This window comes from Macrotis lagotis, chromosome 2, assembly GCF_037893015.1.
Source record: "Macrotis lagotis isolate mMagLag1 chromosome 2, bilby.v1.9.chrom.fasta, whole genome shotgun sequence".
NCBI lineage: Eukaryota > Metazoa > Chordata > Mammalia > Peramelemorphia > Peramelidae > Macrotis > Macrotis lagotis.
Genome location: NC_133659.1, coordinates 156,223,693 through 156,241,304, shown reverse-complemented (window position 1 = coordinate 156,241,304; position 17,612 = coordinate 156,223,693). Strand labels below are relative to the sequence as shown.

The 17,612-nt window shown below is 38.8% G+C and overlaps 1 protein-coding gene across 1 annotated transcript in view; it reads left to right on the top strand.

Annotated features, from left to right (window-relative positions):
• Positions 1-401: 401 nt before the first annotated feature.
• The window catches only part of C2H1orf198 (chromosome 2 C1orf198 homolog), a 42,224-nt gene continuing 25,013 nt past the window's right edge, over positions 402-17,612 (top strand). Inside the window, exon 1 of the mRNA XM_074223041.1 lies at positions 402-945. Within this exon, the coding sequence (XP_074079142.1) occupies positions 595-945 (351 nt within the window). The 5' untranslated portion in view covers positions 402-594. The remainder of the gene's footprint in view (positions 946-17,612) is intronic.

The following is a 17,612-nucleotide window of genomic DNA, read 5'->3' as shown; positions in this document are numbered from 1 at the left end:
GAGGCTCCCAGGTCGGTGAGATGGGCTGATGAAACTTGGAGTGAAAAAGATGGGGCACCACAGCTGGGAGAAGGAGGAGGAGGCGGGAGAGGAAGGAGGCGTGTCTGCAGCTGGGTGGGGTGGAGAGGTGCTTACAAGGGGGAGGAGCAGCGAGAGGAGGCGACCAGGAAAGAAGGAAAAAGGGGGTAGAGAGAAACCCAGGGAAAGGAATTGGGATAGTCCGAAGGCAACTGAGAGACTGGGAGCGAGGAGGTCCAGTTAAGGGAGGAGGAGGAGGAGGAGGAGGAGGAAGAGGAAGGTAGGAAGGAAACAGAGGAAGTCCCAGGGAGAGGAGGGACTGGAGGAGTGGACGGAACTGGGAGCAGAGAGCCAGAGAGGAAGGGAGGCGTTCACCCTGGGAGGGAGGGAAGGAGGAGGGGGGAGAGGAGGTCCTTAGCTCGGTGGCATCTTCCCTTTCTGACTCCCAGCTCCGGAGCCAGAGGCAGAGGCAGAGGCAGAGGCAGAGGCAGAGGGTGGCCGGAGCGTGGCGGAGGCGTGGAGAGAAAGGGACAGCCGGGCGGTGGGCAAGCAGAGCAAGGCCAGGGGTCCGTGGCCATGGCCTCTATGGCGGCGGCGATCGCAGCCTCCCGCTCGGCGGTGATGAACGGGAACCGGCCCCTGGACGATAAGGAGCGCAAGCGCTTTACCTACTTCTCCTCGCTGAGCCCCATGGCCAGGAAGATCATGCAGGACAAGGAGAAGATCCGTGAGAAGTACGGGCCCGAGTGGGAGCGGCTGCCCCCCAGACAGCAGGACGAGATCATCGACAAGTGCATGGTGGAGCCCCACATCCAGGCCCGCTACGCCGCGCACCGCGCCGCCGGGGCTTCCCAGGATCAGGCCCCCTCCTGCTACCCCAACCTGCGGGTGCCCACCGGCCAGAAGATCGTGCATTTCGGAGACGAGGTAACCGGGGAGCTTGCACCGGCACCGGGAGGGCGGAGGGAGGAGGGGGAGGGGGCCCTACCGGGGACGGGGTGGGGTGGGGATAGGGGTCTGCTGGTGTGCCCTTGCATGTTTTCCAGTCCAGCTCTCTATCCCCCAAACCCCTGTTAGATCAGAACATCTCCTGTGTAGTTCTTTTGTTACTTGGCCCAGGTTCTTTGGGGCCCGGGTCAAAATAAGAGAGCTAAAATCTGACTTGTAGGAAAGATCAAGCTCATTGAAGGAGGAGAGAACACATTCACTCAGACTCTCACCTGGGGTCCTGGGCTGGAAAGAAACCTCTATTATCCCTGCCTCCGGCACGAGAAACCAGAAAAAAATGATATTCAGCTCTGACCATCAAAATATAGAAGGAGGGTTTCCCTCTTTATTACCTTAATCAAAAGCACCTTCTCATTATTGGCAAATTGGGAAAAGTAATTTAGAGGGTAGAAATTAAGGACTAGATAACAAGCAGAAACCTGTGGGATAAGATTTAAAAAACATTTTTCTTGTAAAACATTATGCACAAGTGTCATGCCCCTATTTATCAACTGAAATATCAAGCTAAGGTTAATTTAACTGCCCTCTCTCAAGAAAAATGTCTTCTTCCAAGTCAGAGCTAGACGCATTCAAAAGTCTCTTGACATATGATCCTGTAGTCAGATTGTGTGCAGTTGAAGAGGGTATGGGATAAGTGACCTTTGAAACCAGAAAGAGAAAAATGGGAGCTAATAGCCACCAAAGTCAGAGAGCACTTAGTTCAGAAAAGCACCTGCCTTTGTGTGTGTGTGTGTGTGTGTGTGTGTGTGTGTGTGTGTGCGCGCGCGCGTGTGTGTGACTTGAATATAGACACTGTAGACTTGGGCATCGGACAGGAGTATGATCACTTAATCACTTAGTCTAAAATCATCAAATGTATAATAGAAGAGTAGAACAGGAGCTATCAGGTATGGGGATTGGAGCCAATATGCATTGAGCTAGGAAGATGCTGTCTTCTGAAGTCATTTGCCTTCAGAGTAAAGTTTAAATCCAATTTTTATGTGTGGTGGCATTTATTCCTGTAAAACGGTCTCATTTTGGTGAAAGGAAAGTGTGAAAACATAGGCATATACTGCCAACACTACCTTATTCTGGAAGAATTAAAAGAAAATTCTCCAATGAACTATTATGGTTTTGCCAGGAAAAAATGGATGTAGCATAAAAGCAAGCCAAAAGTAAAGGGATTTTTAAAAAAAAGTTATTCCTACTCAGTATGAAGATAGGTATCTCTGTGTACACATGGTGTACTTGAATGCTCAGACTTTGGCTTTGGAAAAGTAAGCAGTAGGACCTTTTGAAAGGCTTAAGAATATATGAATGGGAGGTAAAATAAATATTTTTAGAAATATGGGCCTTAAAAAATAAATATTTTCCCATTTCGGACTGAATACTTTATATGCATTTACATATCAAAATGAACATATACATGGTACATGATCTCTTTCAGAAAACTAACCAAATTATTTTCTTTCTCTCCCTGAAGTCCTTTGGTCAGTTGCCAGGTTAAATTGCACCTAAATTTATACTTTTAATGAGATTTAAAAACAAATCCAACTAGAATTCATCCTGGCTGCCCATTTTATAATCCTTCAGGAGCACATCAGTCTTCTATTTCAAAGCTTATTCTTGCCTTTGCAAAGATGGCTGCTAATATGGATTCTGTCCTTTGGCAAGCATGGGAATATGCCGAAAAAATTTCAGCACAGGTGTTGGGAAGGATACAGGCTGCATCTTACCCCTTAGGTTTACCCCTCTGGCAAGAGAAACCAAAAAAAGAAAAAATGATAGTCAGCTCTGACCATCAAAATATAGAAGGAGGGTTTCCCTCTTTATTACCTTAATCAAAAGCACCTTCTCATTATTGGCAAATTGGGAAAAGTAATTTAGAGGGTAGAAATTAAGGACCTGTGGGATAAGATTCAAAAAACATCTTTCTTGTAAAACATTATGCAGAAGTATCATGGCCCTATTTATCAACTGAAATATCAAGCTACGGTTAATTTAACTGCCCTCTCCCAAGTAAAATGTCCTCTTCCAAGTCAGAGATAGCAGCATTCAAGTACATGTCGCACTACTTGCTGGAGTACCGCCTTAGGGTACTTTGGGAATTATGTGGGGTACCACAGTTTAACAAGCTTAGATTGTTTGACAGTCAACCCACTGAACTGGACAGGCCCCCCTCAGGAGATATCCTAAAAATATAAGTTCAAAATAGACCAAGTCCAGTTCAATTGCTTCTGCCTCAGTGGACTAGGACTTTTGACAATTTCCTCATCTTGGCCAAAGGCTTAATGTAGAGGGGTTTTAGAACAATTAAGAGCAGAGATGAATTCAACCGGGAATACTGGAACTGGTTTGTTGACTTGGGGGGGGATCAGTTCCCAGGTTTGAAATGATAATATATTAGAACATGTTCTACCATACCTAGTATTGAATTATAGCCCCCCCCCCCTCCCCCGGTCCCAAGAACTTCAGATTGTGGGATAGGTAATTTGGGCAGGAATTTGCTTAGGGCCCTGACAATGATTGCTGGTGATTTGGCTAATCTGTAGCAACCTTGGTTTATATATTGCATGTTGGACCTCTCATTTCTACTATATTTCTACTGTATTTCTACTATAGTAGATGGTATTGGTAATCCCCAATCAGGGACTGAAATTCATAGGCCCTTTGAAGGCCCAGTGCATTTTGAATCTTTTTTTTTAAACCCAGTTATCTAGGAGTAAGGAAATTTTTCTCATTCTTGTTTTAGTTTTCACCATTGCCTTGCTGAATATTTTCTGTTATACATTTTGATAGCTTAGCACAAGTTATTGTGACTGATTTCTTTGACTTTTTAGCAGTTAACTTTCTATATTACCTGGACTCTTACTTTCTTTGTAATCAATCCAACAAATATTTCCTGAACCTTAGGGACATTCATTTCATAGCATGGTTTGATTTTTTAATGCATGTGAAGATGCCGTTTTGGGGATCAACACTGTGGTAAGAAATTCCAGGTACATTATATGATGAATCCTCTTAACATTATGATCCTTCTATCATGTCTCAATTAACTTGGTCCTCTTACAATTTGAATACAAATTGTTAGCAAATCTTCCTTCTGAATCAGACATTTGCATTTTGATGATTTAATGACATACCTCATTTTTTCCTTCCCTGCTTTCTATTATATAAGGAACAATAAAATGGAACCTTTAAAAAGACCACTTAGAGATTGTTCACTCATTCTACTCTACACCTGATTTGTGGTGACCTTGATAGACTACTCAGAAATAATACTATTTCCAGCGCTGTAAAATATGGCAATTGTCATTCTTGGCTTCTAGCAATCACAAACAGATGGATGGTTAGGTCATAGTGACTTGTTCTCTACCTGTCTCTTCTAGTCTCCCACCTTCCTAGCAAACTCATCCAAGCCTATCAGTTTGGTGCCCTTGTAGTGATATTGGCATAAATGTTTTTGTTGTAGGATATGGTTTTTAAGAACTTATGGCCACATAGTTGCTTCCCAAAATATTCCATGGAAAATAATATTTGACTTTTAGCTCTTAAGTCCTAGATCCCTGAAATCTGGTGCTATTTCTCATGCTTCCATAGGGAGCTCACTTTTTATCAGCTGCTTTTAGATGAGTCTGTAAAATATGTGAAAACAAAGAGTATGACATCCTCATCTCTGCCCTTGTTAGGCATCTTCATTTATTTCAATTCAGTTGACTTTTCTTGAATGACTCCTATTTGCAAGGCTTTGTTCCAGCCATGGGATATGGAAAATAAAATAGTTAAGGAGGTTGAGTAATGACAAGATAATTTGCTAAAGAGCTCTAACAAATGGGAATGGGAGCATGGAGAGGATTGGCAATGGTCTAATAAAAGAGGAAGCACCTAAGCTGAGCCTTGAAGGGAGATATAAGAGAATGAATGAGAGAGAAAGAAAAGAATGATTACAAATACATGGAGATAGGAAATGAAATGTTAGATTTTGGGAACAGCTTATAGGCCACTTTATCTGGATATTAGATTGAATGTGTTAAAAGTTAATACTAGCAAATTAGACTGGAAGGGTGGGTTGAAGACAGGTTTTGGAGCAAGCACTGTCTCCCACCAACATCTGAATACATATTAAGCCTTTCTAATATATTTTAAAGAATGTCAATTTGAGGTCAGTAGGGATTGCAAACTGACTCCAGCCCCCCAATCCTGTATCCTTCCTATATCCAAACCATTTTGTTTTGGAATTCTTTTTGATATACTATTATCATACCTAAAAGGGTACCTTATGGTAAACCCTCAGAAAATTTTTGGGAATTTTTCTACTCCATAGTATAGTAAAAAGAGCACCACACTTAGAAAACCTGATTTCAAAGCTTGCTTTGTAAGTTTAGAAAGGTCATTGGGGCCATTAATCCTTGCCTTACCTGTCTCACAGGATAATTCTGAAGAGCAGTTGAAATAATTATATGGAAAATAGTATATAACCATAAAATGTTACATATGTGTGTGTATGTATGTATATATGTATCAAGTTTGATTTTTTCTTGGTAATACTAATTTGAACATTTTATTTTTGAAACCATCCTGTAACATCACATAATTTCTTCTATCTTCTCAAGGATCCTATTTAATATTGCTAATAATCGGAATGTTTAGCTTCTTGAACTTAGATCTATTGCAGCACAAAATATGTTTCATCTCATCTCTTCTCTAGGCTTTTGCCAAGGGTTTGAAATAATCTGAATTTTGTATGTGCCCTTGTTTTTTGGAGGTAGAGTATATAATTATAATGCTCACCTTCTTCTCTCAGGCTGATTCATTTTTCAGAAAAGATTCTAGAACAGATGCTAACTTTTCTGTGTCTTGGATAGTAGGCTCTAACTTCTGGGTACTACCTCAAAAGATCATCTTGAAAAACAATTCCATTGAATTCCAAGGTCTTTGTGGTATTTATCCTCATTGCTCCCCAAACAAGAAAAGGTAGAATGCTTTTAGATCCACATATTTTCTCTTTTCCCCACCTCCATCAGAAATCATTTTCATTTGAATTGTCTGTGCAGTCACTGACATCATTAAAAAGTATATTCTGAAAGCTGAGCATGTATTCAGGTAAGAAGAGTAGATTACTGAAGGCAAACCGGGGGATGTCTTTTTGTTTTCAACCACTATATAGACAGGCTCATTAATCTGCACAGCTCCCTGGGGAGAGAGGTGACCCACTGACTGCCAAGAAACAGAGGTGCAGACAAATTAAGTGACTTGTTCACCATCACACTGGGGATGAGTAGCAGGGCTAGAGATAGTTTTTTAAGTTTGATATTTCTCTTGCTGCATTGTTTTTCTTAAAATATATGTGTATGAAACACAGAAATACACGCACACACACACAGCAGGCAGATCAATTTGAGGAGGATTCGTATATGTTTCATGACATTTTTGTCATCATAAAAACTTCCCCTTCTCTCCTGGCCCTCCTTTTCTACTAATCTTTCTTCCCTTCTCTTTTCTTTTCCCCTCATTTTTCCATGTACCCTGGGGTTCAGAGAAACTTTTCAGTAAAGCTGAGAATTTGTGTTTCTTGTGATTTATAGAGATTGAAGATTCTATTTTTTTTAAATTGTGGTGCTACTCATTTATGGATTAAATCATTAGTGGTACATTTTTGCTATTGGAACTATAGGTTTGCTTATCCAGTTTGGAAATTCTCTTACCTCAGCAAGACTAAATATATTGCAGGCTTCAAGTAAGAACAAAGATGCATTTTTAGAAATACTAATATAGTCTATATACAGGCATTTGTAATAGAAGAGCACATTGTAATCATTTCACTTTATCTTATAGATACATAAATCGTTTTCAAAATGTAAAGATTAAAGCAGGGGCATTGTATTTACTTCTTAAATAGATCAGAGCTTTAGAAGACAAAATAGTTTTCCTATAATCTTTCTACTTTTGGGTTATTATGCAACTACTCAGTAATTAAGCCTTGCATTTAGCTGGGTAAGCTACTTTACTTCTGAAACCCAGAAGCCAGGAAAAGTGAGCTCCAGCTCCTGACTTGATCAGAATTTGTTTAGTCCTTTTTGACCTATTCCAGGTAGACTGGGGCATTTCTCATTATTTTTGCTTATCTCCATAACTGTAATACTGTTTCATAAATCAATGATAAAACAGTAACAGAATTTCACTTTAAAGTTTACAAAACAATATCTACAATACCCTATAAGGTACGTAGTATATTATTTAGGCATGTAGGTCTGTCATACTTGTATGTAGGTATGAATTGTGGAGTGTGTGAGTTTGTAGGCTTGTGATGTTGATGGAGTGTGGAGTTCCCTTTGTGGAGCCTATATCTATTGATGTAAATCTGTTTGTGACTTAGCAGAACACAGGATTATAAACTTAGAATCCTGGACTCTGAGTCACTTTTATTTTCTTATCCATTCAGCCTATATCATAGAACAAAGAGTACAATCTATTATAATCTTAGTGTTAAATAGTCTTATTATTAAGGATATCATTCGTGATTTAGTCCAGTTCTATTATTTTACAAATTAAGAGACTAACATCTAGAAAAATCAACTGAATTATCCAGCATCCTGCAGGAACTAAATAGAACCAGGTCTTTCAACTCCAATTTTAATGTCCTTTCCCCTGAACCATAGAGGTTAAGTGACTTGCCCTATGTCACACAGATAATAAGTGTCTGGGGTGGGATTTGAACTCAGGTCTTCCAAGTTCAACATTCCACCCACTGGTCTACCCCCAGTACAGATAAGTTGAGGTCCCAAGATGAAGTGACTTGTCCAAGGTTATACAAATAGTGCATAGCAGAATCTGGATTTGAATCTGGGACTGCTTGACCTGAAGTGCAGCTCTCTATTCATCGAGCCATCTGAATATTTAGAGCAGGTATTCTCTCCATTTTACAGATAAGGCAACTAAGTCTCATAGAAAGTAAGATCAAGTTATTCAATTGTTTCAGTTATGTCTGACTCATTGTGATATAATGATAGAGGTTTTCTTTGCAAAGATACTAGACTATTTTACTTCTCCAATGAAACAGTAAATAGAAAACATTAGGAAGCAATAGAGCTGGGATTTGGGTCCAAGTCTTCTGCTGCCAAAATTTAGGGCCCTTTTCACTAACTATACCATGACTCCTTTGATAACCTGCAGTCAGCAGTCAGGATACTAGGGAATTCAGCTTCAGTGCTTCCAATCATTCTCACAAAGTATTGCATTGTATTGAAACACCTTCTGAATTATGAAAGAGATAAAATTGTATTAAAAAAAGCATTTTCATATATATGTATATATATGTATACACACACACATAATGTACAACCCATATCAAATTGTTTGCTGACATGGGGGGGAAGAGTGGTAGAAAAATGTGGAACTCAAAAGCTTGCAAAATGATAACTATTGTAAACTATTTTTGCATGTAATTGGAAAAAAGTTTCATTGTATTTAGGTTTTAAAAATTTGGCAATTGACAGGTTTGACTATTTCTTATCTAGAACACTCAACCAGTCTAATCATTTCAGATCCAGTTCATACTCCATATGAGGTTTAAGGTTTGAAGGCTTGTGATGGACAATTGAAAATGTTGGTTAAGTAGTTGGATGATCCCAGAACCTACTAAAGTTATTAGATAGATATCACTGTAGAAGCTAATCAATCAAGCATTTATTTATGAAGCATTTACTATATTCTAGACATTAGATTGAGCTTTGGGAATACAAAGAAAGCCCCAAACATTTTTCTCAAGGAACATACATTTCAGTGGGAGTATGTGTACACATAGACACAAGAAGTTGATGTAAAAAGAAAAAGTAATGACATCTGGAAAAACTCTAGGAGGAAAGGTTTCTACAGAAGGTGGAATTGAACTGCTTTGAAACAAACCAGAGAAACTAAAAGTCAGAACAGTCTAGAACAGGTAGAGTGAAGACATAGAGATCAGAATTGGAAAGTGATTCTAGGAAAGACAAATGGAAGTAGACCACTGCTGTGGCCCACAGATGGATAGGCTACCCTAGTGGTCTCTGGTTGGATTGTTAAGTGTGTATCCTCAACTATCCATCACAAACATAAGTACAGCATGGCACAATAGGTACAGTAAACCTCTTCTATAGTACAAACAGGATGTGAGATGATATGCTGGGTAAGTGTTCTGAAGAACAAAGTTACTATTTATTCCATCCCTATTCAGAAGGGAGAAGTAAAGTGTAAGAAGATTGGAAATGTAGTAAGGAGCCAGGTTATAAGCTTAAGGTGCCATATAAAAGAGTTTATATTTTGATCCTGGAAGTAATAAGGAGTGACTGCAGCTTATTAAACAAAGTGGAAGTGGGGATATAGTGGTGAAACAAAGAGGTAACTTGGTTATATGCACTTTTTAGAAATATAATCTTACCTGAGAGAACAATGAATTGGGGAGAGATCTGTGACAGAGACAAGATAGAAAGCTAGTTCAATAGTCTAGCCCAAAAGTTATTAGGGCTTGACAATAATGAGGGAGTTGGGGAGAGGTAGCTTAGATATAAAAGAGGAAGCTGGGTATAAAGATCTAGGAATCATCTGCAGAGATGTTCATTGAGCCCATGGGAATTGATGAGATCATCAAATGTTAGTATAGAGTGAAAAAAAGGACCTAGGAAAGAGCCTTGAATAATACCAAGAATTAGTGAGCTTGACCTGAATAGAGAATCAATAAAGAAAATTGAGAAGGCATGGTTGAGAAATAGGATGTGAACCAGGAAAGAGAAGACTCGTGAAAACAAAGAGAAGAGAGAATATACAGGGTAATCTCTAGGTTGGCAGGGAATAATTAGTAATAGAAAAGGTCAAGGAATTTCAGAGTTACAGATAATGTAGAATTGAGTTGGTTCACCAAAGGGTTAAGTTGGGCAAGAAGGAGAGTATAACAAGTGCATGGGTGGAGGTCTGGGAAAGAACAGAGAAAAGGTGAGGGTTAATAAGGGAATGGAGGTCATGGTGAAAACAAAGGAGAGGGTTAGGGTTCATAAGGTATAAGGAAAGATGAAATGATAACAGATATTGATACAGTAAGATAATGTTGGAGGTGAAGTAAAATACATAGGTGTTGGCAAGATCAAGAGTATGTCCATCCCAATGTGTAATTGAAGTAGAGTTGATCATGGGAATTAAATAGATAAATTCAGAATTTTGAGTATTTGAGGGACCATCAATATGTTTGACATCTTTCTGTATAAGGGAGGGATGGGGAGGAGAAAGTAAATTAATTCTTAAACCTTTGGAATTTGCTAGTAACCTATATATCCAAATTTTGTATTGGTTCACAAGGTAGATCTTTTAATTGACTGAACACTTTAATGATAATTTTTTCCTCTGTGCCTCAGTTTCTTCATAATGAGGTTATAGAGACAGCCCTAACAAGTGTCTAGGGCTTTGAGCCAGAAGGACTTGACTCTGGTGGGCACTTTGTTCAAGCAATTGTCTCAAATCAGTTTGCTAAGTCAGAGTAGAATTTGATTAAGGAAGTGTTTACAAAAGAACTTCCACAATAATGGAGAGGATAAGTCTTAGATAATTTATAAATTCCTTTCTATTTAAAAGTTCTGTAGAGTATATAAAAGGAAAAGATTATCCTGAAGTCAGGTAAAAGGTAAATCTATCTTTGGAATGTGAGTGATGGAGGAGAATTCTAGAATTTCAAGTTTAATTTGGAGAAGCTCCTGGATTATCCCTGTCTCCCACTAACCTCCTCAAAAATAGAATAAAAGTTACTAAGAGTCAGCCGAAAAAGCTTATAGGTCTCAAAATATTTTCCCCCTTCTTTAATTGCTAGTTCTGTTCTCTGCTTCTCTCTTGACTGGATAGGGGAGGTTTGACTTTCAGCTGTGTCTTCTTAAGTTTGCTTTGATAACCACTTGGTTCTTGGCCCATCTCTTTTTCCCAGGGAGGCTTTTGTAAGAGATTGCTATGAATGTTCATTATCCACTAAGGAAGAAACCTTGTTGACTGTCTTCAGTGTAGGTGTGGGGGTGGATATCTTTCCAGTGACCCTGACAAAGAATATGCTGTATGAACTGAAACAATTGCTACACCAAGGCCTCATCTGACTTTTTGGAAAAAGATGTGGGTTGGTATTTGGTTGCCAGATAAGAGAGCAGTGTTAAAGGCTGCTGGCATTTCAGCGGAAAAGGTGCTTTATATGTGTGAGAGAGAAAGAGGAGTGAATGCCAGACCATCTGGGTTTCCTGAAAACTTCTGTTGGAGAAACTGGCAGTGCCTTCCTTCTGTGTTGATCAGGCATCTCATTGTCAGATACTGTGTATGTCTCAAATTCATTTCATTTGCTTCTTTTTCTCATTTTCAGTTTCTCTGTCAGACTCTCCCTTGAGTGAGAACAGGTGCCCTTACACCAGCGTGTTAGGACTGTGTGCTCCTTTTCCTTTCTACAATGGAGAAGCTATTTTCAGGGTGGCTGAGTTATCCTCCTTTAGCACCTTTCTTTTATCTAGGGAAACTTGAATCTCCTGAGAGCGTTCCCACAACATCATTAAAAAATGGGACATAAACCACTGTAATAGCCAGGAGAAAAGTTGTTATTGGATGGGTTTGTCACAGAAATTAGCAGTTGTGCTTTTGGTTTAGTGGAAATTTCAGTTTGTATGTGTGTGTGTGTGTGTGTGTGTGTGTATGTGTGTGTGTACACAGAATGTATGTAATTGGCTAGAATAGAGTGTGCTTGGTGGCACATTGGTGTGCCTGCTGGTTCTGGTGGGATACAAAAGAAAGATGCTATTGTGTGAGAAAGTATTTGCCACTCTGAAATTTTGATGCCATTTGTATCCAACTGCTGGGAGAGCCTGTTCTCTTATGAAAGCTTTTTATTGCTTGGGTCTGCAGCTGGTGGCTGACATCAGATCATACTTTGGTTTGGTGTGTCTGTGTGTGTGCTTTAAAGTGCTATATTATTTTTATGAGCACAAGATTATAGAAAGCTGAGGAATCCACCTCTTTATTCAGTCTCTTGCAAGAGTGAATAAAACACTACTGACTTGACATTGCCTTGGAGAAAGATGACTGTAGTGGTCCTCTAAGTTGTGATGGGCCTGACTAAAGAGAATTAATTACAGGCTCACTGGCTGCCTCCTCAGATCTGTGTGCAAACTCAAGGTTTACATCTGCTTTATGATATTTGATCGACTTCAAAAACATTTCAACTACAAGTCTTGATTTAATTTTGTAGAACCTGAAGTATTTCAAAGTACATAATTTCAGTCTAGGAAGAAGTTCATGTTTAGATAGAGGGAGGTTAGTAAGATTGTATTTTACTCTCTTCTAGTCTTTTGCCTTCCTTGAAGCTGATGATTAAGTCCACCTCATTGTTCTATTTATCAGGTCAGTGGAATTTTACAGGTCTAAAGAGAACATTCAAACTTCTTTAACAAATAAATCCCCCCACTTTACAAATTACTTTTTTTTTAAATTTAAAACTTTTTATTATAATTCCAGAGCTGGTAATGCCATTTTATGTGATAATAGCTCCCATTTTATACAGTTCTTTAAAATTTACCAAGCATTTTCCTCCCAACAACCCTGCAAGGCAGATAGTTTTCTCATCATTTTAAAGATGATAATAATATGAGCTAGCATTTATTAGTACTTCAAGGTTTAGAAAGCACTTGACAAATATTTTATTTGACTTGCACAACAGCCCTAGAAACTGGGTGCTATTTTTATCCCATTTTACAGAAGAGGAGACTGAAGCAGACAGGTTAAGTGATCTGTCCAGAATCACAAAGCTGGTAAGTATTTAAAGTTGGATTTGAACACACATCTTCCTAATTAAAGGATTAGAACTCTCTCCAGTGATACATCAGATGAGGAACTGGTAGCTTAGAATAGTACACAGATCTGGGACTTAGACCTTGGTCTTTGCTTTAGTTTTCCCACCTGGAAAACTCATCCTGTTGCCTTACTACTACAAAGGAGAACTTGAAAATTTTTGGAATCATAAAATTTTAGCTTTAGAAGGGACATGAGAAGTCATTTAACTTGATTTCCTGCCTAATGGAGGAATGCTTTCTACAACATCCCAGTCTGCCGAATGTTTCCAGTGATGGAAAATTCAGTATCTCACAAAATAGCACATTTTGGGAGGATCAAAATATGTAAATTGAAAAATAATTTGGGGGAGCCAAGATGGCAGCATGAAGGCGGGAATTACCAGATACTTGTCCCCCCCCCCCAAAACTCCAAAGGCCATCAAATTATGATTCTAGCCAAAATCTAAAGGGGCAGAACCCACAGAAAGACTGAGTGATACAATTTCCCAGTCCAGGACAACATAGAAGATCTCCTGAATAGGTCTCTTCCACCAGGACCAGGGGTTGGAAAAAGCTACAGCACAGCCACAGCCACAGTCCCAGTGCAGCTGGGCACCTGGATCTGTGGCAAAGGGGACAGTTTAATCATTGGGAACAGCTGGAAGGGGTGGTGAGAGAACTCTGCCAAACCAGAGTGAGTACAGAGTAGAGCTCCAGCCTCAGAGCAGCCCTGTGGTGAGAACCTACAGTGGGAGTCAGCAGAGTCACCCAGCATGTCTGGAGCTCTCAACCCATAGACAATAAGGGGATTGGGGGAGACTGCAGAAGTCTCTCTGCTCTCCCTAGGGAAGGACTCAGCTGTTTGCCCACACTCAAATCTAGGTTGTACTTTGGACTCCTACACAACATAGCCAAGGAGGGACCATCTTCACAGCTCCAGGGAAGAGGGAAGAACCTGAATGCAGGCAAGAGAGTAATCAAAACCTCTCATAAGACCTTGGAGGAATTAAGATCCCTGTGGGGTGTCCCATAAACCCCCCCAAGCCTTGGAAATATGGTAAAACAGCCATAGGCTGAGGAAATGAGCAACAACAGAAAAGAATTGGACCATAGAAAATTACTTTGGTTCCCATGGAAGATCAAAATACATACTCAGATGATGACAAAATCAAAGTTTCTCTATCCAAAACCTTCAAGAGAAATAGAAAATGGGCTCAGGCTATGGATGAGCTCAAAAAGACTTTGAAAAGCAGTTCAGGAAAGTAGAGAAAAAAATTGGGGAGGGGAAATGAGAGCCATGCAGATAAATCATGAAAACCAAGTCAGAAACTTGGTGAAAAAAATACTGAAGAAAATAATATGTTAAAAACCAGTTTAGGCCAAATGGGAAAAAAAGGCAAATGAGGAGAAGAATGCCTTAAAAAGCAGAATTGATCAGCTGGAAAAGGAGATAAAAAAGTTCTCTGAAGAAAATAATTCCTTCAAATGCAGAAAGGAACTAAAGAAAGATGATGACTTTGCAAGAAATCAGGAAGGAATAAAACTTACCAACCCCCCCCCCAAAAAAAAAATTAGAAGAAAATGTGAAATATCTCATTGGAAAAACAACTGACTGTGCAAATAGATCCAGGAGAGATTATTTAAAAATTATTGGGCTACCTGAAAGTCATGACCAGGAAAAGAGCCTAGACTTCATTTTTCAAGAAATAGTACAGCAAAATTTCCCTGAGATTCTAGAAGCAGAGGGTAAAATAGAAGTTGAAGGAATTCACCAATCACCTCCTGAAAGAGATCCCAAGAGAAAAACTCCCAGGAATATTATAGCCTAATCCCAAAACTCCCAAGTCAAAGAGAAAATACTAAAAGCTGCCAGAAACAAGCAATTCAAGTACCATGGTGCTATAGTCAGGATTACACAGGATCTGGCAGCATCTACTTTGGGTCTCGTAGGGCTTGGAATATGATATTCTAGAAGGCAAAAGATCTTGGTTTACAACTGAGAATCAACTACCCAGCAAAACTGCACATCCTCTTTCAGGGAAAAGATGGACTTTCAATGAAACAGGGGAATTTCAAACTTTCCTAGTGAAAAATAATTTGGGTTTAACTGGAATCTTATGGCAAAGGGGAGATTGACCAGTATTACTTTTTTTGCCAGTCAAGATTGGGAATGTATTATCATACTCCCTGAGCAACTTCTCTCTGAGAAGACAAGGCATAAAATGTATATAGAGTTTGATATTGAGTACAAAGGATACTTTGAAATTAGCTTGACATAGAATGATACACATGATAATTAGGCCTGACTGATAAGCCATTACTATTAAAGGTTGTAATTAGTGTTACTTTTAACAGGCAAGCAAGGAATGTGCTTTTTCTCTTTTTTTGACATTTCCCTAGGACATTTTTAACAGCCTCTATACTTAGTTTACCCAGTACTGTACATGTTCTTCCACCCTGTCTATATGTCTGTCTGTCTGTATCTCTTTCTCTTTCTCTGTCATCAGAACTCAGTGATCTTTTCTTCCCCTACCTTTTTTTGCTTAAACAGCAAATTCAACTACTGAAATTCTCCATTCCTTATCCAGAAGATCTAGCCCATGATGCCAAAGGGCATGAGGCAGCAGAAACTCCTAGGCTATGGATATCCAGGCTGCTATAATTACCAGAATGCAAGTGATTGAAGCCTGATTTGGAATGGTGAAGGCATGAAAAACATGGATGAGAAATGTACAAAATGGTCAGGCAGGGATGGGTTGCACTCTGCATTGCTGGAGGGAACTCCAGAAATGATAAAATAAAAAAAAACTATTTGTGCATATGTGTGTATCTATATCTATGTATCTATATATCTATATGAATATATCTATATATCTATATATCTATATATCTATATTTCTATCTATCTATCTATCTATCTATCTATCTATATGTATATATAATCTCCAACCCAACCATGGTTGCCCATTGTCCATGGATTCCCAAAGGGATGTGTGCCATACAGGATTTGCTTATATGTGCCCTTGTAAATATATAAGCAAATGCTTGTTGATTGATTAGTCATACATAATAGATGTTTTTAATATAGGTTGTGTTATTTTCCTGAATGTTTCCAGTGATGGAAAGTGGGAGGAGAAAGTGGTGCCAAGGAAAGATGTTTCAGTGGAGAAGGTGGTACTTGAATTCATCCTTGAAGGAAGAGAGTAGTTTCAGCAGAAGAAGATGAGATGGAGTCTATTCCATTAACCAGAAATAGAGTAAGCATATACCTGGAGATGAGAGAAGGCAAGAAAATACTGAAACTTATTAAGTTCCCACTGAGATGATGGGGAATAATATGAAAAAGACTAAAATGGTAGTCTGGAGCTAGATTATAGAGGGCCTTAAATGCCAGTATCATGAGTTTACTTTTATTTGTTATACAATGGAGATTCTTTTTTTTTCTTTGAGTTTTGAGGAGTGACATGATCTGAGTTTATGTTAGATTATTTAGCAGAGTGAAGGATGGGTTGAAGAAAGAATAATGTATAATAAAAGCTTGATTTAAGGTGGTTAGAGTCTAAGATAAAAAGGACATATAAGAGAGCTGTCTTGAAGCTAGAATCAACAGGATTTGACAAATGATTGATTGGATGCCAGAGAAGGGATTAAGGTAATTTTGAGACTAGGAGTCTAGATGAGTAGGATGATGATCAACAGAAATTTTAAAAGTTGGGGGGAAGATGAGGAATTGAATCTTACGTATGTTTGGTTTGAGTTGTTTGAACGTATAGATATTGATCAGGAAGTTTGGTGAGAGATTGCAAATGGAGATATGAATTTGAGAACTGCTTGCCTAGAAATGATAATTGAAGCAATGGGAGTACATATGATGACCAAAGGAAAGAGAGTGAAGAGAGATGAAAAGGCCAAGGGTAGAAGAGGGGAGGAGGAGGGAGAAACTTTTACTTTGAGAATGATAAGGAAGTTATTAAATTCCATAGAGAAATTTTTAGCTCTGGAAACCAGATTGCAAGATATTGAGGAGTGAAAGAATGATGAGAAAATGGAAGCAAGAGAATTTGGTCTATTCAAGAAGTTTGACTGTAAAGGAGAAAACAGATGAAATGATAATTTGAGAAATAAAAAAAATATCTTTTGAGAAGAGAGGAAACTTCTTTCTACATCCTATTTAGCAGTTGCCTTGTGGTATTAGCCACAGTAATATCAAGAGCAAACAAATGACCTAATTGGTCTAGAAGTCAGAAAAGGATAGAAGAGTTCAAAACACAAAAGCACTAACCAGTAAACTTGGTTCTGGAGGTAGCTTTAGATGATGGTGGTAAAAAATGTATTTATTGGGCTTCCTGGATACTATATTAAATAAAACATTTTGTTGTTTATTCACATCTGACTCTTTGTGACTCCATTTGGTGCTTTCTTGGCATCTTTTTTTTCTTTATTCTTTTTTCAAAAAAGCTTTATATAATGGAGATTTGCAGTGTCCTATACAATCCCTTTTCTTTGTATGTTGATCTTCAAGAACAAGCCACAAACATTATCAGACAATTAAAAAATAAAGCAATGGGGAAATTTGTTTTAAAATAAAATTTAAAATAAAAAAAGAGAATAGCAGTTTTGAGAATGTTTGTAGAATGAGGAAAAGAAGCTAGAGGACCTGGAGGTATAAAAGAGAAAGAGACAGACAGTGAGAGAGAATGATAAAAGGGCACAGTGGAGGGAGAGGGAGAGAATGGGAAGATGCAGATAGGAGGAGGTGCCATTTCTCTAATTTGTCACCAAAAGAGT